General features: G+C 44.3%; 1 protein-coding gene across 9 annotated transcripts in view; it reads left to right on the plus strand.

Moving 5' to 3' along the window:
• LRRC7 (leucine rich repeat containing 7) overlaps window positions 1-22,621 on the plus strand; it is a 221,160-nt gene that overhangs the window by 110,854 nt on the left and 87,685 nt on the right. For all 9 annotated transcript variants that reach the window (XM_072128545.1, XM_072128537.1, XM_072128540.1 and 6 more), the window contains 3 exons: window positions 14,111-14,228; window positions 20,105-20,183; window positions 22,366-22,455. In XM_072128545.1, the coding sequence (XP_071984646.1) occupies window positions 14,111-14,228; window positions 20,105-20,183; window positions 22,366-22,455 (287 nt within the window). The remainder of the gene's footprint in view (window positions 1-14,110; window positions 14,229-20,104; window positions 20,184-22,365; window positions 22,456-22,621) is intronic.

The following is a 22,621-nucleotide window of genomic DNA, read 5'->3' on the forward strand; positions in this document are numbered from 1 at the left end:
TTTTGGTGGTAAAATGAGGGGCCCCGGCTAATATTCGGGTCTGCTTATACTAAAAAAATATATATATGTATATGTATACGGTAACTGACCGACACCCTTCTTTTAGCTAATAATTGTTTCCCTCGCATCCCTATAAAATCAAAGGGGGCGTGGCCTGTTCATGCCTTCTCACCATTCAGCACTTTATGTCATGTGATCATGGTGATATCATCTAAGGTCCTTTGCCCACTATTATTATAGTATATTGTTGATTTTTTTTTTTTTAACTTTTTTTTTGGAATCTTTAACTTTTTACGGCTCCCATAGGCAAATATTACATGTAAAGCATGTATCAAATATAAAAAAAATGTAAAGTTTGAAAAATTAACACAAAAAACAAACACTTAAGCCCCTTATTTTATAAAAGAAAAATTCCCAAACTCTCATTTGTTCACCGTTTTGTCTCATAAAAGTAAAAAATGAATGAGAGATTACACAAAAAATAACGTTGTTGAGGGTCAGAATTTTGCAATATAAAGACATTTTAGTTTTGATATAAGATTTCAATATAATAATAATTTATTTATAAAGCGCCATCAAATTCCGTATCATCTAATTCACATTTAGAAATAATTTTTTTTACAGCATTAAAACACAATAAAAGAACGTTATTTTTATTGGAAATTATCTGCTGCAAAAAAGTAACTCACTGGGGCTCATTTCCTTACCCGGTCCATTCGCGATCCAGCGGCGCGTTCTCCGTCGAGGATTCGGGTCTTCCTGCAATTCAACAAGGTAGTTCCCCCCATGTCCACCAGGTGTCGCTGCTGCGCTGAAGTCCGCCGGAGTGCACTGTCCTATTCCTGGTGCAGGTAAGTGCGTGTCAAGCGACACATTTTTTTTTTTAAATTCCGCGTTTTTTTCGAATCCGTCGGGGTTTTCCGGTGGCCAGGCCCCCTGAATTTCGTCGCATGTACATGTTCAAGTACAATTCATCCCATGGAAATGAAGCCCTCTCAGCCTAGAACAGAATATACGTGGCTCCCCTCCAAATATTATACATGCTGCGCCTCCAAATGTTATACATGCTGCGCCTCCAAATGTTATACATGCCGCGCCTTCAAATATTATACATGCCGCGCCTCCAAATATTATACATGCCGCGCCTCCAAATGTTATACATGGCGCGCCTCCAAATATTATACATGCCGCGCCTCCAAATATTATACATGCCGCGCCTCCAAATGTTATACATGCAGCGCCTCCAAATATTATACATGCCGCGCCTCCAAATATTATACATGCCGCGCCTCCAAATGTTATACATGCCGCGCCTCCAAATGTTACACATGCCGCGCCTCCAAATGTTACACAAGCAGCGCCTCCAAATGTTATACATTCAGCGCCTCCAAATGTTATACATGCCGCGCCTCCAAATGTTACACATGCAGCGCCTCCAAATGTTATACATGCAGGGCCTCCAAATGTTACACATACAGCTCCTCCAAATGTTACACATACAGCTCCTCCAAATGTTATACATGCAGGGCCTCCAAATGTTACACATACAGCTCCTCCAAATGTTACACATACAGCTCCTCCAAATGTTATACATGCCGCGCCTCCAAATGTTATACATGCCGCGCCTCCAAATGTTACACATACAGCTCCTCCAAATGTTATACATGCCGCGCCTCCAAATGTTATACATGCCGCGCCTCCAAATGTTATACATGCCGCGCCTCCAAATGTTACACATACAGCTCCTCCAAATGTTATACATGCCGCGCCTCCAAATGTTATACATGCAGCTCCTCCAAATGTTACACATACAGCTCCTCCAAATGTTATACATGCAGCTCCTCCAAATGTTATACATGCAGGGCCTCCAAATGTTACACATACAGCTCCTCCAAATGTTATACATGCAGGGCCTCCAAATGTTACACATACAGCTCCTCCAAATGTTATACATGCCGCGCCTCCAAATGTTATACATGCCGCGCCTCCAAATGTTACACATACAGCTCCTCCAAATGTTATACATGCCGCGCCTCCAAATGTTATACATGCCGCGCCTCCAAATGTTATACATGCCGCGCCTCCAAATGTTACACATACAGCTCCTCCAAATGTTATACATGCCGCGCCTCCAAATGTTATACATGCAGGGCCTCCAAATGTTACACATACAGCTCCTCCAAATGTTACACATACAGCTCCTCCAAATGTTATACATGCAGCGCCTCCAAATGTTATACATGCCGCGCCTTCAAATGTTATACATGCCGCGCCTCCAAATGTTACACATGCAGCGCCTCCAAATGTTACACATGCAGGGCCTCCAAATGTTACACATACAGCGCCTCCAAATGTTACACATACAGCTCCTCCAAATGTTATACATGCAGCGCCTCCAAATGTTATACATGCCGCGCCTCCAAATGTTATACATGCAGGGCCTCCAAATGTTACACATACAGCTCCTCCAAATGTTACACATACAGCTCCTCCAAATGTTATACATGCCGCGCCTCCAAATGTTACACATGCAGGGCCTCCAAATGTTACACATACAGCTCCTCCAAATGTTATACATGCAGCGCCTCCAAATGTTATACATGCAGCGCCTCCAAATGTTATACATGCCGCGCCTCCAAATGTTATACATGCCGCGCCTCCAAATGTTACACATGCAGCGCCTCCAAATGTTACACATGCAGCGCCTCCAAATGTTATACATGCAGGGCCTCCAAATGTTACACATACAGCTCCTCCAAATGTTATACATGCAGCGCCTCCAAATGTTATACATGCCGCGCCTCCAAATGTTATACATGCAGCGCCTCCAAATGTTATACATGCCGCGCCTCCAAATGTTATACATGCCGCGCCTCCAAATGTTACACATGCAGCGCCTCCAAATGTTATACATGCCGCGCCTCCAAATGTTACACATGCAGCGCCTCCAAATGTTATACATGCCGCGCCTCCAAATATTATACATGCCGCGCCTCCAAATGTTACACATGCAGCGCCTCCAAATATTATACATGCCGCGCCTCCAAATATTATACATGCCGCGCCTCCAAATGTTACACATGCAGCGCCTCCAAATGTTACACATGCAGCGCCTCCAAATGTTATACATGCCGCGCCTCCAAATGTTATACATGCCGCGCCTCCAAATGTTATACATGCCGCGCCTCCAAATGTTACACATGCAGCGCCTCCAAATGTTATACATGCCGCGCCTCCAAATGTTACACATGCAGCGCCTCCAAATGTTATACATGCCGCGCCTCCAAATATTATACATGCCGCGCCTCCAAATGTTACACATGCAGCGCCTCCAAATGTTATACATGCCGCGCCTCCAAATGTTACACATGCAGCGCCTCCAAATGTTATACATGCCGCGCCTCCAAATATTATACATGCCGCGCCTCCAAATGTTACACATGCAGCGCCTCCAAATATTATACATGCCGCGCCTCCAAATATTATACATGCCGCGCCTCCAAATGTTACACATGCAGCGCCTCCAAATGTTACACATGCAGCGCCTCCAAATGTTATACATGCAGCGCCTCCAAATGTTATACATGCCGCGCCTCCAAATGTTACACATGCCGCGCCTCCAAATGTTACACATGCAGCGCCTCCAAATGTTATACATGCCGCGCCTCCAAATGTTACACATGCAGCGCCTCCAAATGTTATACATGCCACGCCTCCAAATGTTACACATGCCGCGCCTCCAAATGTTACACATGCCGCGCCTCCAAATGTTACACATGCCGCGCCTCCAAATGTTATACATGCAGCGCCTCCAAATGTTATACATGCAGCGCCTCCAAATATTATACATGCAGCGCCTCCAAATATTATACATGCCACGCCTCCAAATGTTACACATGCCGCGCCTCCAAATGTTACACATGCCGCGCCTCCAAATGTTACACATGCCGCGCCTCCAAATGTTACACATGCCGCGCCTCCAAATATTATACATGCCGCGCCTCCAAATGTTATACATGCCGCGCCTCCAAATGTTATACATCGAGTCGAAGGTGGGGTGGAAGCGGTAGGCGCACAACAAGACTGGATATGGGTATTCTCCAAAAGGATTTATTTAAGATAAAGGGAATAGGTCACAGATCATCAAAACGCGTTTCAGGGAACACAGGTCCCCTTTTTCAAGTGAACAACTTCTGTAAAATTGGTAAGGAATAAAAAACAAGTGTACATAAAAGGGGGGAGAAGGAGTATAAAATGGTACAATACATGATGCAATAGATAATGATACAATACAAAAAGCAATAAATGAAATAGATAAATAAATAAATAGAATCGATTCCGAAACAATTCAAGGATGGCCTAATGGTGATAGGATGGGTTTGGTTGTAGACCTATTTGGTCTATATACAAATGTGGGATCAATTTCCAAGCACATATAAATAATTAATATAAGCCATATAAAGGGTATATATATATAAAAAAATGAAAGATTACATAAGATTACACACGGTTACATAGAATATACCAGTGCATAGAATAAACATATAAAAATGAAAGATTACATAAGAATAGTCACGGTTAGATGGTTGTATATAATTAAAATTTATAAATAAATGTGGATATAGATCCATAGGTGTAAATACTTAGGTAATTCATGAGGGTAATTTGATGGGCACATAGACCAAGTGTCGATATAGTTGGTACAAAGTGCCCAAATAAGCTGTGTAAGGATGAAACCCATTGCTGGGTAGTAGTCTCTTACCGGTCTCCGGGAGCTGGGGGAGAATGTGTCCGGAGTCTTGTGCGCGCGTTGTGGCGCTTGAGTTAAAATGCCCGCCGGAGTGTCAGTCGGACGGGGATGCGCGAGGTGTGCGCATGCGCACTGGGTGACAGGAGCGGGTGACGTCACGGGAAGAACCTGAAGTCATGTGGGCGAGTAGGATCGTTGCCTAGGTGAGGTAAATAGACAGGAAGTGAGAATCTGGTGGGTGATGTCTCATTTAATGAGACTTGTGAAGATGTATATATATATATATATATATATATATGTCGTGTGTGGATGATCACTAGCTGGGATAGGGGATGGTGGTTGGAAATTGAATGGTAGTAAAGCTAATTTATGTCAGAATTTATGGAAGTGGAAATGTGGAAAATGGATAAGAAATTAAAATCCTATCGGGGGGGGGCGGGGTCATGGAGGGAGTTAAAAAGTTTTAATTTTAAAAATTGTCTTCAAACATTTCATTCAAGCCTGCTGGGTGCAGACTGTTTAATTTGAAGATCCAAAACATTTCTCTTTTTCTTAGCCGTTGAAAGCGGTCATGTTGTGTTTCTGCGATTCTTTCAATAGGTAAAAAAGGAGAAAATGGCAAAGTCTTTATTGTGGCACGCTAGAGCATGTCTGGAGACACTGGGGGTCATTTACTAAGGGCCCGATTCGCGTTTTCCCAACGTGTTACCCGAATCTTTCCGATTTGCGCCGATTGTACCTGAATTGCCCCCGGTTTTTGGCGCACGCGATCAGAATTTGGCACATCGGCGCCGGTATGCATGCGACGGAAATCGGGGGGCGTGGCCGAACGAAAACCCAACGTATTCGGAAAAACCGCCGCATTTTAAAAAAAAATTGTGTCGCGAAAATTTCACTCACCTTCATCCTGGATAGGCCGGTGTATTTCGAGGCATTCCAGCGGACTTCAGCGCAGCAGCGCCACCTGGTGGACGGCGGAGGAACTGCTTTGATGAATCCCGGCCGGACCCGAATCCAGCGCAGAGAACGCGCCGCTGGATCGCGAACGGACCGGGTAAGTAAATCTGCCCCACTATGTTTTGTGTATCCGTTTGTTACTTTACTTCTGTGTCCGTTCATTCTTATATTTAAACTCTGACAGGTTCGGCCAACATATTGTAGCCTGCAAGCACATTCTAAAAGGTAAATTACAAAGGTGGAGGCGCAGTTAATGAATTGTTGGATCTTAAATATCTCCCCAGTCTGGTTGCTGGTGAAGGTTTTTTTCCTATGTTGGATATTGAGACAGCATTTACAATTTGCGCCACCGCATTTGTAACTGCCTATCGTGTGTGGAAGAAGGCTTAGCTGTCTGGCTCTTTCCTTTTTAATCCGTAACTTGGTCGGGGCTAGTAAGCCCTTCAGTGTTTGGGATCTTCTATATATGATTTTCGGTTGTCTTGATAGATCTTTTTTCAAAAAGGGGTCATTAAGGAGAAGAGGCCAATATTTTTTGAAAATATTGGTGAGGGTATGATGGTTCATATTGTAGTTTGTGATGAAGGCTGGGATATTAGTTGTAGTTGTGGAGTCCTTTTTTGTTTTAGTGGACGGTTTGAGACACTCTGCTTGAGTGAGGGAAAGGGCTCTGTCAAAGGCTGCTTCGACCAAAGGTTGAGGGAAGTTTTTCTCTTTAAATCTCTTTTTTAGGAGTTGGCTTTGTAGTTTATACATATTTGTATCTGTGCAGTTTCTGCGAATCGTCCTGAATTGGCTAAATGGGATATTTGATTTCCACTTGTTGTGGTGTGCACTTTTGTAGTCCAAATAGCTGTTAGTATCTACTGGTTTGAAAAATGTTCTAGTGGAAATTTGGTTGTTCTCTGAGGAGAGATGAAGATCCAGGAACTCTAATTCTACTGGAGAGAAATTGGCCGTGAAAGATAGGCCGCAATTGTTGTTATTGAGATACTTGATGAACTGTTCGATGGAGGTTGGGGAACCTTTCCAGATTAGTAGAAGGTCGTCTATATACCTCTTGTATAAGACGATGTTATGATCCCATAACTTGTTGTTATAAATATATTCTTCCTCAAACCTCCCCATGTACAGATTGGCGAAGCTGGGGGCAAAACGTGTCCCCATAGCCGTTCCTTTAACTTGTCTATAGGTGGTATTTTGGAACATAAAGTAATTGTGGGTAAGTATATAATGGATAGCTTCAAGGATGAAGTCGCTTTGTATCTCAGGCATGGTGGGGTCATTGTAAAGGTAATATTTGACTGCTTCTATGCCTTTTTGGTGGGGAATATTGGAGTATAGTGCGGCTACATCGAGTGATAGCCACATAAATGAGGGTTCCCATTTAACTTCTTGAAGTGTTAATAAGACACTAGTGGTGTCACGGAGATAGGATCTGAGTTTGATGACATGTTTCTGAAGCAGAGTGTCTACATAGTAATAGATTACAGGTCAGGGACGATATTCCAGAGATTATCGGTCTATTGGATTGGTAACATCTTTATGCACCTTTGGGAGGTGATAAAATGTTGGCGTGACTGGGGCTTCTACATATATAAGCTCTTTCCTTCTTGGTGATGATGCCCAGTGTTAGGGCTTTCATTTCTATGGCATATGTATTGATTGGGTTACATGATAATACTTCGTAATATTCTGAGAGGATTCTGGAAGCTTCAGAGAGATAGACTTCTTTATTTTGTATATCGATACCACCGCCCTTATCCGCCTTGCGGATGACTAAATCAAAGTTGTTGGTGAGATTTTTGAGGGCTGATCTCTCTGAGGGTTTCAAGTTATGGCTCACTTTTGAGTTTTTGTTATTGTTATTGTTGATATTTCTAAACTCATTTTCTACCATAGAAAGGAAAGTCTCAATGTGACTACCTCGATGGTGTGTGGGATAAAATTTTGATTTTGGTTTGAGGCCTGTTTGAATCATAGGAACGTCAGTCGAGGGTATTATAGCGGATTTGGTGGAGTCTTCCTGTGAGGATGGTTCTACTTTAGATGCTTTGTTTGCTTCAATGTTGAAATGGCGGGTAAGGGTGAGTTTCCTGATATAGGAGTGAAGATCGTTGAAAAGATCAAATTCGCTAAATTTTGTAGTTGGACAGAATGATAAACCTTTAGTGAGGAGGGAAATTTCGTTTGAGTTTAGGGTGTAAGATTGAATATCTTTACTTTAGTTTCTTGTTCTTTTTGGTTTTCTGTATGGTGACTTGTGGTTCTAGCAGAATGGGATTTGGGTTTGGATTTACCTCCTCTGCATCCTCTTCTACATTTTTTCTTTTTTGGCTTTTCATGGAGCCCTGGTGAAAAAAATGGTGAATAGTATTTGGTCTCGGTGGACTTTTCCCAAGAGGGTTCTTCGGGGTTAGGGTTTCCGGCAGGGGGATATAGGGCGCTGAGTTTGGAGTTAGTGGAATATCCAAATCTAATTCAGTGGTATCTAGTGGAGAGTGGGTTATTGGGATGGTGACTTCATGAGTGGTGAAGTCTAAGGAAGTGGTCTGATTGATGTAGCAGAAGGTCGTTGGTGGTAGGCCCAGAGGTTGGCCCATTTCCAATTGGTGGGGTATGTTTGCAATGGGGGGAGTGAAAAAGAGTGGGGTGTCCATATTGTCAATTGAGGGAGTAGTGGAGATTGGACAGGTGGGACCGTTCTGTGTGGAAGTTTGGTGTTGATTATTGAGTGGTTGAACTGGGATAGAGAGCACGGTGCGTACTTTGGGATTACCCATGGTCGTTAGTGTTGGTTCAGTATTCGTATGTTTAGGTTTCTTGTTTTTGGTGTTGATAAATATATTTCTGGGTTTGTTATGTTGAGGATGAGAAGGTTGTTGGTAGTAGGGAGATGGTTGGTGACTTCTTTTTGTGTGTATTGTAGTTTGTCGTCTATTGGACTGATTTGATTTGATGGGGTTGTTAACTGAATCAGTATTGGAGGTATGGCAGTCTGCAGTTGTGGAATTGGTTTTGGTTGTTGTCCAAAATTTGATGTTACCTGTCTGGAAATCATCTCTATCTCGTTTTAGTTTTTTGAGTTTAGTTTTGATTCCCTCTTTTTCAAAGGAAAGGATTCTATTAGTGATAAGTCTATCAAATTTAGTAAAATCAGAGTGTGATCGGTGAATATCGAGAGTTTGGTGACAAAGAGATATCTCTCGGTTGAGGGTATTAGTAAGTTCTTCTCTCTTCGTGATCAACCTATCTATTAGATTGTTTGCACAATCAAGGAGATAGGTATCCCATTCTTTCTGGAATTGTATATCGTTTTTAAAGCAACATTCAGTTCTGATTCTGAGCCCGCGAGGGACCAAACCCTCTTTGCGATACAGTTTCAGAAACAGTGCATCTAGATGATGCTGGGTCTCGTCTTTCAGGAGTTTCTCCAAATGGTGGAATAATTTCAGGAGTTCTGAGATGGAGATCCCTGTTGTGTCCTGGATGTGGTTTTCATGGGTTGATTTCGATGTTGGTTGGTCGTTGATCCATTGAGCTATGAGAAGCTCTCTTTGTTGGACTCTCTGGATGCAGTAATCCATCTTGTGGGTACTGTCGGTACGGATTGCCTAGAGCAGCTAGAAACTGGGTGGAAGCCAGTGATAGATCCGGTGCTCAATTAAGAGTGCCGGTAAAGTATAGAGGGTAATAGTGGAAACAAGAAGCGCTCATAGGGTAGTATTGTTGGATTGGGGATATTTGGTATGGTAGATTAGTTTGCTCACCTGGTTGAGTTGTGCTCAACAAGGCACAACTCCAGTGTTCGTATGCAATGTCAAAGGTCTGTGGCAGCCGGTGCTTCAATGTGATCTCCAAACGCAGGGGACTAAGCCGGTTGGAGTCTAGGAGTTGATTCTCGCTTCCTGTCTATTTACCTCACCTAGGCAACGATCCTACTCGCCCACATGACTTCAGGTTCTTCCCGTGACGTCACCCGCTCCTGTCACCCAGCGCGCATGCGCACACCTCGCGCATCCCCGTCCAACTGACACTCCGGCGGGCATTTAAACTCAAGCGCCACAACGCGCGCACAAGACTCCGGACACATTCTCCCCCAGCTCCCGGAGACTGGTAAGAGACTACTACCCAGCAATGGGTTTCATCCTTACACAGCTTATTTGGGCACTTTGTACCAACTATATCGACACTTGGTCTATGTGCCCATCAAATTACCCTCATGAATTACCTAAGTATTTACACCTATGGATCTATATCCACATCCACGTTGCTACTGTTCCTGTCGGTTCCAATAAAGAACTGTAAGTTATTTTTGTTCAACGTCTGCCTCCGTCTGGTCCCTGCTACTACGGCTGCCATCATCACAGGCACCATGTCCACCACACTGGGACTCATATACCAGACCCCAAAGGGTTGCCCCAGGGAGAACCGCTATAGCAGCCTCTCCCTCCATATTTCTTGCCAACACCACCTGCTGGAGACCTGCCAGGCTGTAGGACAGCCCTCCGGTTCCCCATACCAAGCACCGTGACACTAGCGTGCCTAGGCCGCAACCGCCAGCCACTCAGGTACTGCGGGCCCCGGCTGACTCCAGGCCCCGAGAAAAGGCTAGGCCCCGGTGGGGGATATTGCACATGCAGCGCCTCCAAATGTTATATACAGGCGGTCCCCTACTTAAGGACACCCGACTTACAGACGACCCATAGTTACAGACGGACCCCTCTGACCTGTAGTGACCTCTCTGGATACATTACTATAGTCCCAGACTGCACTGATCAGCTGTAAGGTGTCTGTAATGAAGCTTTATGGATAATTCATGGTCCAATTACAGCAAAAATTTTGAAACTTCAATTGTCACTGGGGCAAAAGAAACATTTTTTTCTAGAACTTCAATTATAAAATATGCAGTTTCGACTTACATACAAATTCAACTTAAGAACAAACCTCCGGACCCTATCCTGTATGTAACCCGGGGACTGCCTGTACATGCAGCGCAATCATCTCATTATCATAGGAGGGCAGAGTCATCTTATTATCCTGAGAGTGAGGGTGCGTTCACACGTCGCATTTAAAAACGCATTGCAACAGCTGAAGAGAGATTTCCCTAATTAAACAGCTGTTAACACTTGTGTTTACAAAAAGCAAATGTTAACACTTGTGTTAACAGCTGTTTAATTAGGCAAATCTCTCTTCAGCTGTTGCAATGCAACAGATTCTTAAATCTTCAGCTTTCCCTTTAAGTTCCCCCTCTAAGTGACACCGTGCCCCCCATTGCTCAGTGCTGACCCGCAGAGTGCGGTTTGTTATATTTTAATTATGTGGTAGATGCTCTTCATTTCTCTGGGCCTCAGTATATATCGATCCGTGCATCATACCGCGGCCTGACGCGCTCTCAGCCGTAGTGGATAACAGCTGTGACAATGGAGCTGACGTGCGCCCCGTGCATTGTCACAGAGAAGGTAATTTACCTCTAATAAAGAAGATGGAATTCCTTGATTGCCGGATCATTACTCAAGACCAAAAATATCCTCATTAATATTCATAAGAGGCAGCACTGGTAATGTCATGTATGTACACAGTGACTGCACCAGCAGCAGAATAGTGAGTGCAGCTCTGGTGTATAATACGGGATGTAACTCAGGATCAGTACAGGATAAGTAATGTCATGTATGTACACAGTGACTGCACCAGCAGCAGAATAGTGAGTGCAGCTCTGGAGTATAATACAGGATGTAACTCAGGATCAGTACAGGATAAGTAATGTCATGTATGTACACAGTGACTGCACCAGCAGCAGAATAGTGAGTGCAGCTCTGGGGTATAATACAGGATGTAACTCAGGATCAGTACAGGATAAGTAATGTCATGTATGTACACAATGACTGCACCAGCAGCAGAATAGTGAGTGCAGCTCTGGAGTATAATACAGGATGTAACTCAGGATCAGTACAGGATAAGTAATGTCATGTATGTACACAGTGACTGCACCAGCAGCAGAATAGTGAGTGCAGCTCTGGAGTATAATACAGGATGTAACTCAGGATCAGTACAGGATAAGTAATGTCATGTATGTACACAGTGACTGCACCAGCAGCAGAATAGTGAGTGCAGCTCTGGGGTATAATACAGGATGTAACTCAGGATCAGTACAGGATAAGTAATGTCATGTATGTACACAGTGACTGCACCAGCAGCAGAATAGTGAGTGCAGCTCTGGGGTATAATACAGGATGTAACTCAGGATCAGTGCAGGATAAGTAATGTCATGTATGTACAGTGACTGCACCAGCAGCAGAATAGTGAGTGCTGCTCTGGAGTATAATACAGGATGTAACTCAGGATCAGTACAGGATGAGTAATGTCATGTATGTACACAGTGACTGCACCAGCAGCAGAATAGTGAGTGCAGCTCTGGAGTATAATACAGGATGTAACTCAGGATCAGTACAGGATAAGTAATGTCATGTATGTACACAGTGACTGCACCAGCAGCAGAATAGTGAGTGCTGCTCTGGAGTATAATACAGGATGTAACTCAGGATCAGTACAGGATGAGTAATGTCATGTATGTACACAGTGACTGCACCAGCAGCAGAATAGTGAGTGCAGCTCTGGAGTATAATACAGGATGTAACTCAGGATCAGTACAGGATAAGTAATGTCATGTATGTACACAGTGACTGCACCAGCAGCAGAATAGTGAGTGCAGCTCTGGAGTATAATACAGGATGTAACTCAGGATCAGTACAGGATAAGTAATGTCATGTATGTACACAGTGACTGCACCAGCAGCAGAATAGTGAGTGCAGCTCTGGGGTATAATACAGGATGTAACTCAGGATCAGTACAGGATAAGTAATGTCATGTATGTACACAGTGACTGCACCAGCAGCAGAATAGTGAGTGCAGCCCTGGAGTATAATACAGGATGTAACTCAGGATCAGTACAGGATAAGTAATGTCATGTATGTACACAGTGACTGCACCAGCAGCAGAATAGTGAGTGCAGCTCTGGAGTATAATACAGGATGTAACTCAGGATCAGTACAGGATAAGTAATGTCATGTATGTACACAGTGACTGCACCAGCAGCAGAATAGTGAGTGCAGCTGTGGGGTATAATACAGGACCTGCTGGTGACAAACCTCAGGTCCCTGAATCCCTATTGTCAGATCTGAGGCCATGACCTCGTGTGTCCTTGAGCATTTGCCAGAATATAAGATTGGAGACTGATGTTACTATGTGAGTGTCGCTATGAAGGTAACAATGGATTCCGCCCGCGCGTTGCGTCCTGCTGCTCCTGTGGCGGGTGGAGTGCAGCGAGCTGCGGGGCTGCGTACAAGCACAATGCAGCGCAGGCAGCGCTGATCTCACAGGAAACAAAGGAGAATCAGGGAAGTTTCTTTTACAAGTGACACAGACGCATGACTGGGGGAGGTGAGTATATACTATATACTGTGCTCGGGGGATGGGTGAACCATCATGTTCTTAAGCTGTGACTACAATCTCTGCTCTGATCTCAGTCTCTCTCATGTCACTCACTTTGTGTTATTGCTTAAAGGGAACCTGTCAGCAGGTGCAACCATTATTAGGTATAGTCCCTGGAGAGATGAGTAATCAGACCTTTGTGTATGTTGTTAGTAGCAGCAGGACTGTGATATATGGATGTACATTAGGGATGTGATCTCACACTGCTGGGCTCTGTGCTCTCTGTAGCCAGTGTTGGGTATTATCCCTAAAGCGATTTGTAGGCATAACTTTGTGTATGTTGCCCCTCCGTAGTGTATCTTCACAGGCTGTTACACTGTGCAGGTGCTCATCCTCCTTCACACTGTGTGAGATCAGGCAGAAGGAGTAGAAGTGCTGATTGAGCAGGGGAAGGAGGAGACAGTGTAACTGCCTGTGAAGCTACAGCACGAAAGGGATCTGGTTCATTAGCATAATTATAAAAGTTGATATTAGAAGGAAGGAGGTCATGGATAACAAATATAAGAAGATCCCACAGTCCCGGTGCCTGGATCTATGAGTAATGTCCCGGGTTTATCAGGATGGATTTGGATGGTAAATTCCTTTAAGGTGACAATCTCACCCCCAGTGATTGGCAGATGTGGAGTCAGTGCTGCGGGGACACTGATGATGTCACATTCATTGGTCACATGGTCAGTGTGATTGGGCTGCAGTTCTGTGCACGGCCACTTTATAGTGTGCGGCGCTGTGGAGTCAAGAAGTCGCAGCGCTCGGTGCTAGATGCCACATGTGCTATACTGACGCTTCAGCCAATAGCAGCTGTATATTTAGTATCCTGGTGCTGCTATTGGTTGCAGGGCATGCTGGCAGTTGTGGTGCGCCGTCTCTCGTCTGTTACATTGTGCACTAACCTTCCATGTGTTTCCTTGACAGCAATTGTTCGGTTGTCAGGCTCTCCGCAAGCTCAGCATTCCCGACAACGATCTCTCCAGCCTGCCCGCAACCATCGCCAGCCTCGTCAACCTGAAAGAGCTGGACATCAGTAAAAACGGTACGTCCCTCACTGTCGCCTCTGACGGCGCGTGTGTCGTGTCAGTGTGTCGGAGCAGCTTGTGATATAATAAAAGGTAACATTCATCTGTCATCTCCCCCGGCACATAACAAACACAATTATAGAGGCAGAAATGCTGCCACCCCCTCTGCAGGCCGGGCCTGGTATTGCAGCTCAGTTTGCAGATCTATTGATCTTATACCGTTACTATATTTTACAATGTGGTTTTATTGTTTTGTTAAAGGGGATGTGTATAATATGCAAATGGAAAGTCATACCTTGAAATTAAAGGGATATTCCATAAAGTTCAGTTTTTTTAAGAAGAGGTAACCTGCTTATCTGTTGATGGTCTGGGATCCCTACTGGTCATGTCATTGGGGGACCTGTGCACCCTTAAGTGTCTGTCCATGATGTAGCAGCTTCCCCTTTAAGTCCTCACTGTTTGGTCATGTGCTGCTCATGCAGTTGCTTGGTCTATTACATAAAAGTGTACTGATACATTGTAACAAACCCTCATCTGTATGGGCAGGCGATGGAACATTCTGTACCTCATCACCCCTGTAGGAGGGTCGGGAGTGTAAGCTGCTGGGGCTTCCTCTGCACCGGGGGGCTCCTTAGTTTCCCTGTGGCTGGAGAGATGACCCTGTAACGGATCTGTCCCATCTATGATCACATGAAGCCGCCTGAAGAAATACTAAATACTATCATAAGCGATAGGATGATGTGTGCAGCGATACTACCGCCATATAGTATCAGGATAATACCGCCTTATGCAGTCCAGATAATACCGCCTTATACAGTCCATATAATACCGCCTTATACAGTCCATATAATACCGCCTTATACAGTCCATATAATACCGCCTTATACAGTCCATATAATACCGCCTTATACAGTCCATATAATACCGCCTTATACAGTCCATATAATACCGCCTTATACAGTCCATATAATACCGCCTTATACAGTCCATATAATACCGCCTTATACAGTCCATATAATACCGCCTTATATAGTCCATATAATACCGCCTTATACAGTCCATATAATACCGCCTTATACAGTCCATATAATACCGCCTTATACAGTCCATATAATACCGCCTTATACAGTCCATATAATACCGCCTTATACAGTCCATATAATACCGCCTTATATAGTCCATATAATACCGCCTTATACAGTCCATATAATACCGCCTTATACAGTCCATATAAAACCGCCTTATGCAGTCCATATAATACCGCCTTATGCAGTCCATATAATACTGCCTTATACAGTCCATATAATACCGCCTTATACAGTCCATGTAATACCGCCTTATACAGTCCATATAATACCGCCTTATACAGTCCATGTAATACCGCCTTATACAGTCCATATAATACCGCCTTATACAGTCCATATAATACCGCCTTATGCAGTCCATATAATACCGCCTTATACAGTCCATATAATACCGCCTTATACAGTCCATATAATACCACCTTATGCAGTCCATATAATACCGCCTTATGCAGTCCATATAATACCGCCTTATGCACTCCATATAATACCGCCTTATGCACTCCATATAATACCGCCTTATGCACTCCATATAATACCGCCTTATGCACTCCATATAATACTGCCTTATGCAGTCCATATAATACGCCTTATACAGTCCATATAATACCGCCTTATGCACTCCATATAATACCGCCTTATGCACTCCATATAATACCGCCTTATGCACTCCATATAATACTGCCTTATGCAGTCCATATAATACGCCTTATACAGTCCATATAATACCGCCTTATGCACTCCATATAATACCGCCTTATGCACTCCATATAATACCGCCTTATGCACTCCATATAATACCGCCTTATGCACTCCATATAATACCGCCTTATGCACTCCATATAATACTGCCTTATACAGTCCATATAATACCGTCTTATGCACTCCATATAATACTGCCTTATGCAGTCCATATAATACCGCCTTATGCACTCCATATAATACGCCTTATACAGTCCATATAATACCGCCTTACAGTGCTACTGTAATACAGACCTCATTATACCGCTGGATTACCACTATATACAATAGCAAAATAATACCGCCATATGCTGTCCTCAGAATACTGCCATATAATGTCAGATGAATACTACTTTATACAGCTCTGAAAAAAGGGCTATACAGCATCAGGTTAATACTGCCCTATACCGTCCATATAATATCATCATAATGTTCCAGGGTACAACTGCCTCATATACCTCACATTATTACCGCCATAATGTGGTCTTTTACAATCAAAATTGCATTTTAAAGCCCCCCTGTACAGTGTCAGGATAATACTGACTTATATAGTCAACATAATACAGGATGCCAAAATAATGCTGTCCTATAGAGCCAAAATAATGCTACCATATAGTGTCAGGATAATACTGTCATATATGATAAACATAATAGTATAAATAATATCGTCATATAGTGCCAGGATATATTTGCCATATAGAGCCAGCATAAAAGCAATGTGTAGCTTTAGCATAAATCTACCGTATAAAGTCTCTATAATACCGCTATTTAGTGCACTTCAATACTGCCGTATAGAAAAAGTCATAATAATAATTCCATATAAATCCAGGATAATACTGCCACATAGATTCAATATAATGCTACAACAGCGTCACAGTATAATACTGCCATATACAGTCCACATAATACCACCATACAGTGTCCAAATAACCGTCACATAATACTGCCATGTAGTGCCCAAATAACAGTCACATAATACTGCCATGTAGTGCCCACCTGCTACAGCTCAATAGACCCCAGAAGCGGGGGTCAGTTTTTCTGACCACTGCACATATTGGTCTTCTATGTTATCATTCATCAGATGTTACAATGTATCACGTTCCTCCAGTCACAAGTGAATCTTGGCGGATACATTGTGACGGTACAGGAAGCATCCAGCGCTGTTTGGCAGTGACGACCCAGATAGCAGCTGTGGAGATTAGACGTGGGCGCTGCTATTGGGACGCACCCCCAGCTCTTCTTCAGCTGCATCACGGCGATGGATTCGTCCGTCCTCTCCGTGTTACTTTCGCCCGGCGATGAGTCGGCACGCTCTACATTTTAATGCAGATATTTTTAGACAACGATCAATCGTAACAGAATCCATGAGAAGTTACAGGGGATTATTCAAGCCACGGCCGCTGCTAAGTAACTGCACAGGAATATTACAGGACCGGCTCTGCTTCATCTAGAGGGAACCCGTCATCAGATTTACCCTATTACACCACCAGCCTCAGGCGGCGATGCAATGTCCTTTCTACAATTCTCTCCTTCATGTGAAATCTCACACTGGGACCTATATAAAAAAATCCCCCCCCCCAAAGTCATGTGACAATGAGCAGAGACGAGTCAGATTTTACCTGAGAGGAGTCGATTGGCGGCGCACGGAAGAGGGTCAGTTCAGATCCCCCGATCATTGGTTCTACAGAATCTAGAAAGTGAGTTCCTGTGTCGGATGCCAACCTTAAAGGAGTCATCAATTCCTTACAGTTCTCTAGATCTCTGCTTGCTGTCATTCTATAGGAAACTTCATTGTTTAGTTCTTGTGAAGTTCTATAAATGGTCCTTGGACATGTGATGTCACACAGGTGCACGGCTCGTTATATCCCTGGTCATGTGATGTCACACAGGTGCACGGCTCGTTATATCCCTGGTCATGTGATGTCACACAGGTGCACGGCTCGTTATATCCCTGGTCATGTGATGTCACACAGGTGCACGGCTCGTTATATCCCTGGTCATGTGATGTCACACAGGTGCACGACTCGTAATATCCCTGGTCATGTGATGTCACACAGGTGCACGGCTCGTTATATCCCTGGTCATGTGATGTCACACAGGTGCACGGCTCCTCATATCCCTGGTCATGTGATGTCACACAGGTGCACGGCTCGTCATATCCCTGGTCATGTGATGTCACACAAGTGCACGGCTCGTTATATCGCTGACCATATGATGTCACACAGGTGAGCGCCTCGTTATATCCCTGGTCATGTGATGTCGCACAGGTGCACGGCTCGTTATATCCCTGGTCATGTGATGTCGCACAGGTGCAGGGCTCGTTATATTTCTGGTCATGTGATGTCACACAGGTGCACGGCACATTATAGCCCTGATCATGTGATGTCACACAGGTGCAGGGCTCGTTATATTTCTGGTCATGTGATGTCACACAGGTGCACGGCACATTATAGCCCTGGTCATGTGATGTCACACAGGTGCATGGCTCGTTATATCCCTAGTCATGTGATGTCACACGGGTGCATGGCTCGTTACATCGCTGACCATATGATGTCACACAGGTGCACGGCTCGTTACATCCCTGGTCATGTGATGTCACACAGGTGCACAACCCGTTATATCCCTGGTCATGTGATGTCACACAGGTGCACAGCCCGTTATATCCCTGATCATGTGATGTCACACAGGTGCACAGCTCATATATCCCTGGTCATGTGATGTCACACAGGTGCACAGCTCATATATCCCTGGTTATATGATGTCACACAGGTGCACAGCTCATATATCCCTGGTCATGTGATGTCACACAGGTGCACAGCTCATATATCCCTGGTCATATGATGTCACACAGGTGCACGGCTCATTATATCCCTGGGCATGTGATGTCACACAGGTGCACGACTCGTTATATACCTGGTCATGTGATGTCACACAGGTGCACGACTTGTTATATACCTGGTCATGTGATGTCACACAGGTGCACGGCTCGTTATATACCTGGTCATGTGATGTCACACAGGTGCACGGCTCATTATATCCCTGGTCATGTGATGTCACACAGGTGCACGGCTCATTATATCCCTGGGCATGTGATGTCACACAGGTGCACGGCTTGTTATATCCCTGGGCATGTGATGTCACACAGGTGCACGGCTCATTATATCCCTGGTCATGTGATGTCACACAGGTGCACGGCTCATTATATCCCTGGGCATGTGATGTCACACAGGTGCACGGCTTGTTATATCCCTGGGCATGTGATGTCACACAGGTGCACGGCTCATTATATCCCTGGTCATGTGATGTCACACAGGTGCACGGCTCATTATATCCCTGGTCATGTGATGTCACACAGGTGCACGGCTTGTTATATCCCTGGGCATGTGATGTCACACAGGTGCACGGCTCATTATATCCCTGGTCATGTGATGTCACACAGGTGCACGGCTCATTATATCCCTGGTCATGTGATGTCACACAGGTGCACGGCTCATTATATCCCTGGTCATGTGATGTCACACAGGTGCACGGCTCATTATATCCCTGGTCATGTGATGTCACACAGGTGCATGGCATCACATGACCAGCGCTACAACGAGTCGTTCACTTGTGTAAACAATGAAGCTTCCTATAGGATGAGCAGAGATTTAGGAATCTCGGAGGATCTGATACAGAAAGTAGATGGGAAACAGTGGAGCTTGTCATCACACAAACATCTCAGGATTATAATAGATCCGTAGCCATCGGGATAAAGTCCACGACCTGTCCCTCCATTCCTCCTCCTGCCGACCTCTGGGGTCAGAGGCTTCTCCTGCTCTCAGGAGATTGGGTTGGTAGGTCCCTCCTGGAGGTAGGTGCTCCTTGGGATATTTATCTCTGATCACTGGGGTCCAATATAATCTGAAAGGCTTTTAGTGAATTTCTATTTTTTTGACCCGTTTTCATTGGAAGGCGACACAATCCCTGTACATGTGATGCCTCTCCTCTCCTATGGGGGCGCTGCCGGGTAATGTGCTGCTTTGTATTGTCCTCCAGTCATTCCCATAATCTGATCATCTTCTGTCTTCCAGGTATACAAGAATTTCCGGATAATATCAAATGCTGTAAATGTTTAACAATAGTAGAGGCCAGCGTCAACCCCATATCAAAGTAAGTGACCGGCCAACTCTGACCACAGTGATGTCACAGGACAGGGATAATACACACAGTGATGTCACAGTACAGAGATAATACACACAGTGATGTCACAGTACAGGGATACAGGGATAATACACACAGTGATGTCACAGTACAGGGATAATACACACAGTGATGTCACAGTACAGGGATAATACACACACAGTGATGTCACAGTACAGGGATAATACACACAGTGATGTCACAGTACAGGATAATACACACAGTGATGTCACAGTACAGGGATAATACACACAGTGATGTCACAGTACAGGGATAATACACACAGTGATGTCACAGTACAGGCATAATACACACAGCGATGTCACAGTACAGGGATAATACACACAGTGATGTCACAGTACAGGCATAATACACACAGCGATGTCACAGTACAGGGATAATACACACAGTGATGTCACAGTACAGGGATAATACACACAGCGATGTCACAGTACAGGGATAATACACACAGTGATGTCACGGTACAGGGATAATACACACAGTGATGTCACAGTACAGGATAATACACACAGCGATGTCACAGTACAGGGATAATACACACAGTGATGTCACAGTACAGGGATAATACACACAGTGATGTCACAGTACAGGGATAATACACACACAGTGATGTCACAGTACAGGGATAATACACACAGTGATGTCACAGTACAGGGATAATACACACAGTGATGTCACAGTACAGGGATAATACACACAGTGATGTCACAGTACAGGGATAATACACACACAGTGATGTCACAGTACAGGGATAATACACACAGTGATGTCACAGTACAGGATAATACACACAGTGATGTCACAGTACAGGATAATACACACAGTGATGTCACAGTACAGGGATAATACACACACAGTGATGTCACAGTACAGGGATAATACACACAGTGATGTCACAGTACAGGGATAATACACACACAGTGATGTCACAGTACAGGGATAATACACACAGTGATGTCACAGTACAGGATAATACACACAGTGATGTCACAGTACAGGATAATACACACAGTGATGTCACAGTACAGGGATAATACACACAGTGATGTCACAGTACAGGGATAATACACACACAGTGATGTCACAGTACAGGATAATACACACAGTGATGTCACAGTACAGGGATAATACACACAGTGATGTCACAGTACAGGGATAATACACACACAGTGATGTCACAGTACAGGAATAATACACACAGTGATGTCACAGTACAGGATAATACACACAGCGATGTCACAGTACAGGGGATAATACACACAGCGATGTCACAGTACAGGGATAATACACACAGTGATGTCACAGTACAGGGATAATACACACAGTGATGTCACAGTACAGAGATAATACACACAGTGATGTCACAGTACAGGGATAATACACACAGTGATGTCACAGTACAGGGATAATACACACAGTGATGTCACAGACAGTACAAGGATAATACACACAGTGATGTCACAGTACAGGTAGAATACACACAGTGATGTCACAGTACAGGGATAATACACACAGTGATGTCACAGTACAGGGATAATACACACAGTGATGTCACAGTACAGGGATAATACACACAGTGATGTCACAGTACAGGGATAATACACACAGTGATGTCACAGTACAGGGATAATACACACAGTGATGTCGCAGTACAGGGATAATACACACAGTGATGTCACAGTACAGGGGATAATACACACAGTGATGTCACAGTACAGGGATAATACACCCAGTGATGTCACAGTACAGAGATAATACACACAGTGATGTCACAGTACAGGGATAATACACACAGTGATGTCACAGTACAGGGATAATACACACAGTGATGTCATAGTACAGGGATAATACACACAGTGATGTCACAGTACAGAGATAATACACACAGAGATGTCACAGTACAGGATAATACACACAGTGATGTCACAGTACAGAGATAATACACACAGTGATGTCACAGTACAGGGATAATACACACAGTGATGTCACAGTACAGGGATAATACACACAGTGATGTCACAGTACAGGGATAATACACACAGTGATGTCACAGTACAGGGATAATACACACAGTGATGTCACAGTACAGGGATAATACACACAGTGATGTCCTGTATCTTCCTCTCCTCAGGTTACCGGATGGTTTTACGCAGCTTCTTAATCTCTCTCAGCTCTACCTTAATGATGCCTTTCTTGAGTATCTTCCGGCCAATTTTGGAAGGTGAGACGACTATTACATTGGAATCCGTGTGACGTGATGAAGGTGAAATATCCGCCCACAAGGGGGTTATGCATCCTGCGCCGGTGCTGTGCCGCAGCCTCCTGATGTATCAGGCGTGGGGACAGTAACTCCCTGCGCCGCCTCAATCGCCACCAGCCACGCCCAC

The sequence above is a fragment of the Engystomops pustulosus genome, chromosome 10 (genome assembly GCF_040894005.1).
Source record: "Engystomops pustulosus chromosome 10, aEngPut4.maternal, whole genome shotgun sequence".
NCBI classification, from domain to species: Eukaryota; Metazoa; Chordata; class Amphibia; order Anura; family Leptodactylidae; genus Engystomops; species Engystomops pustulosus.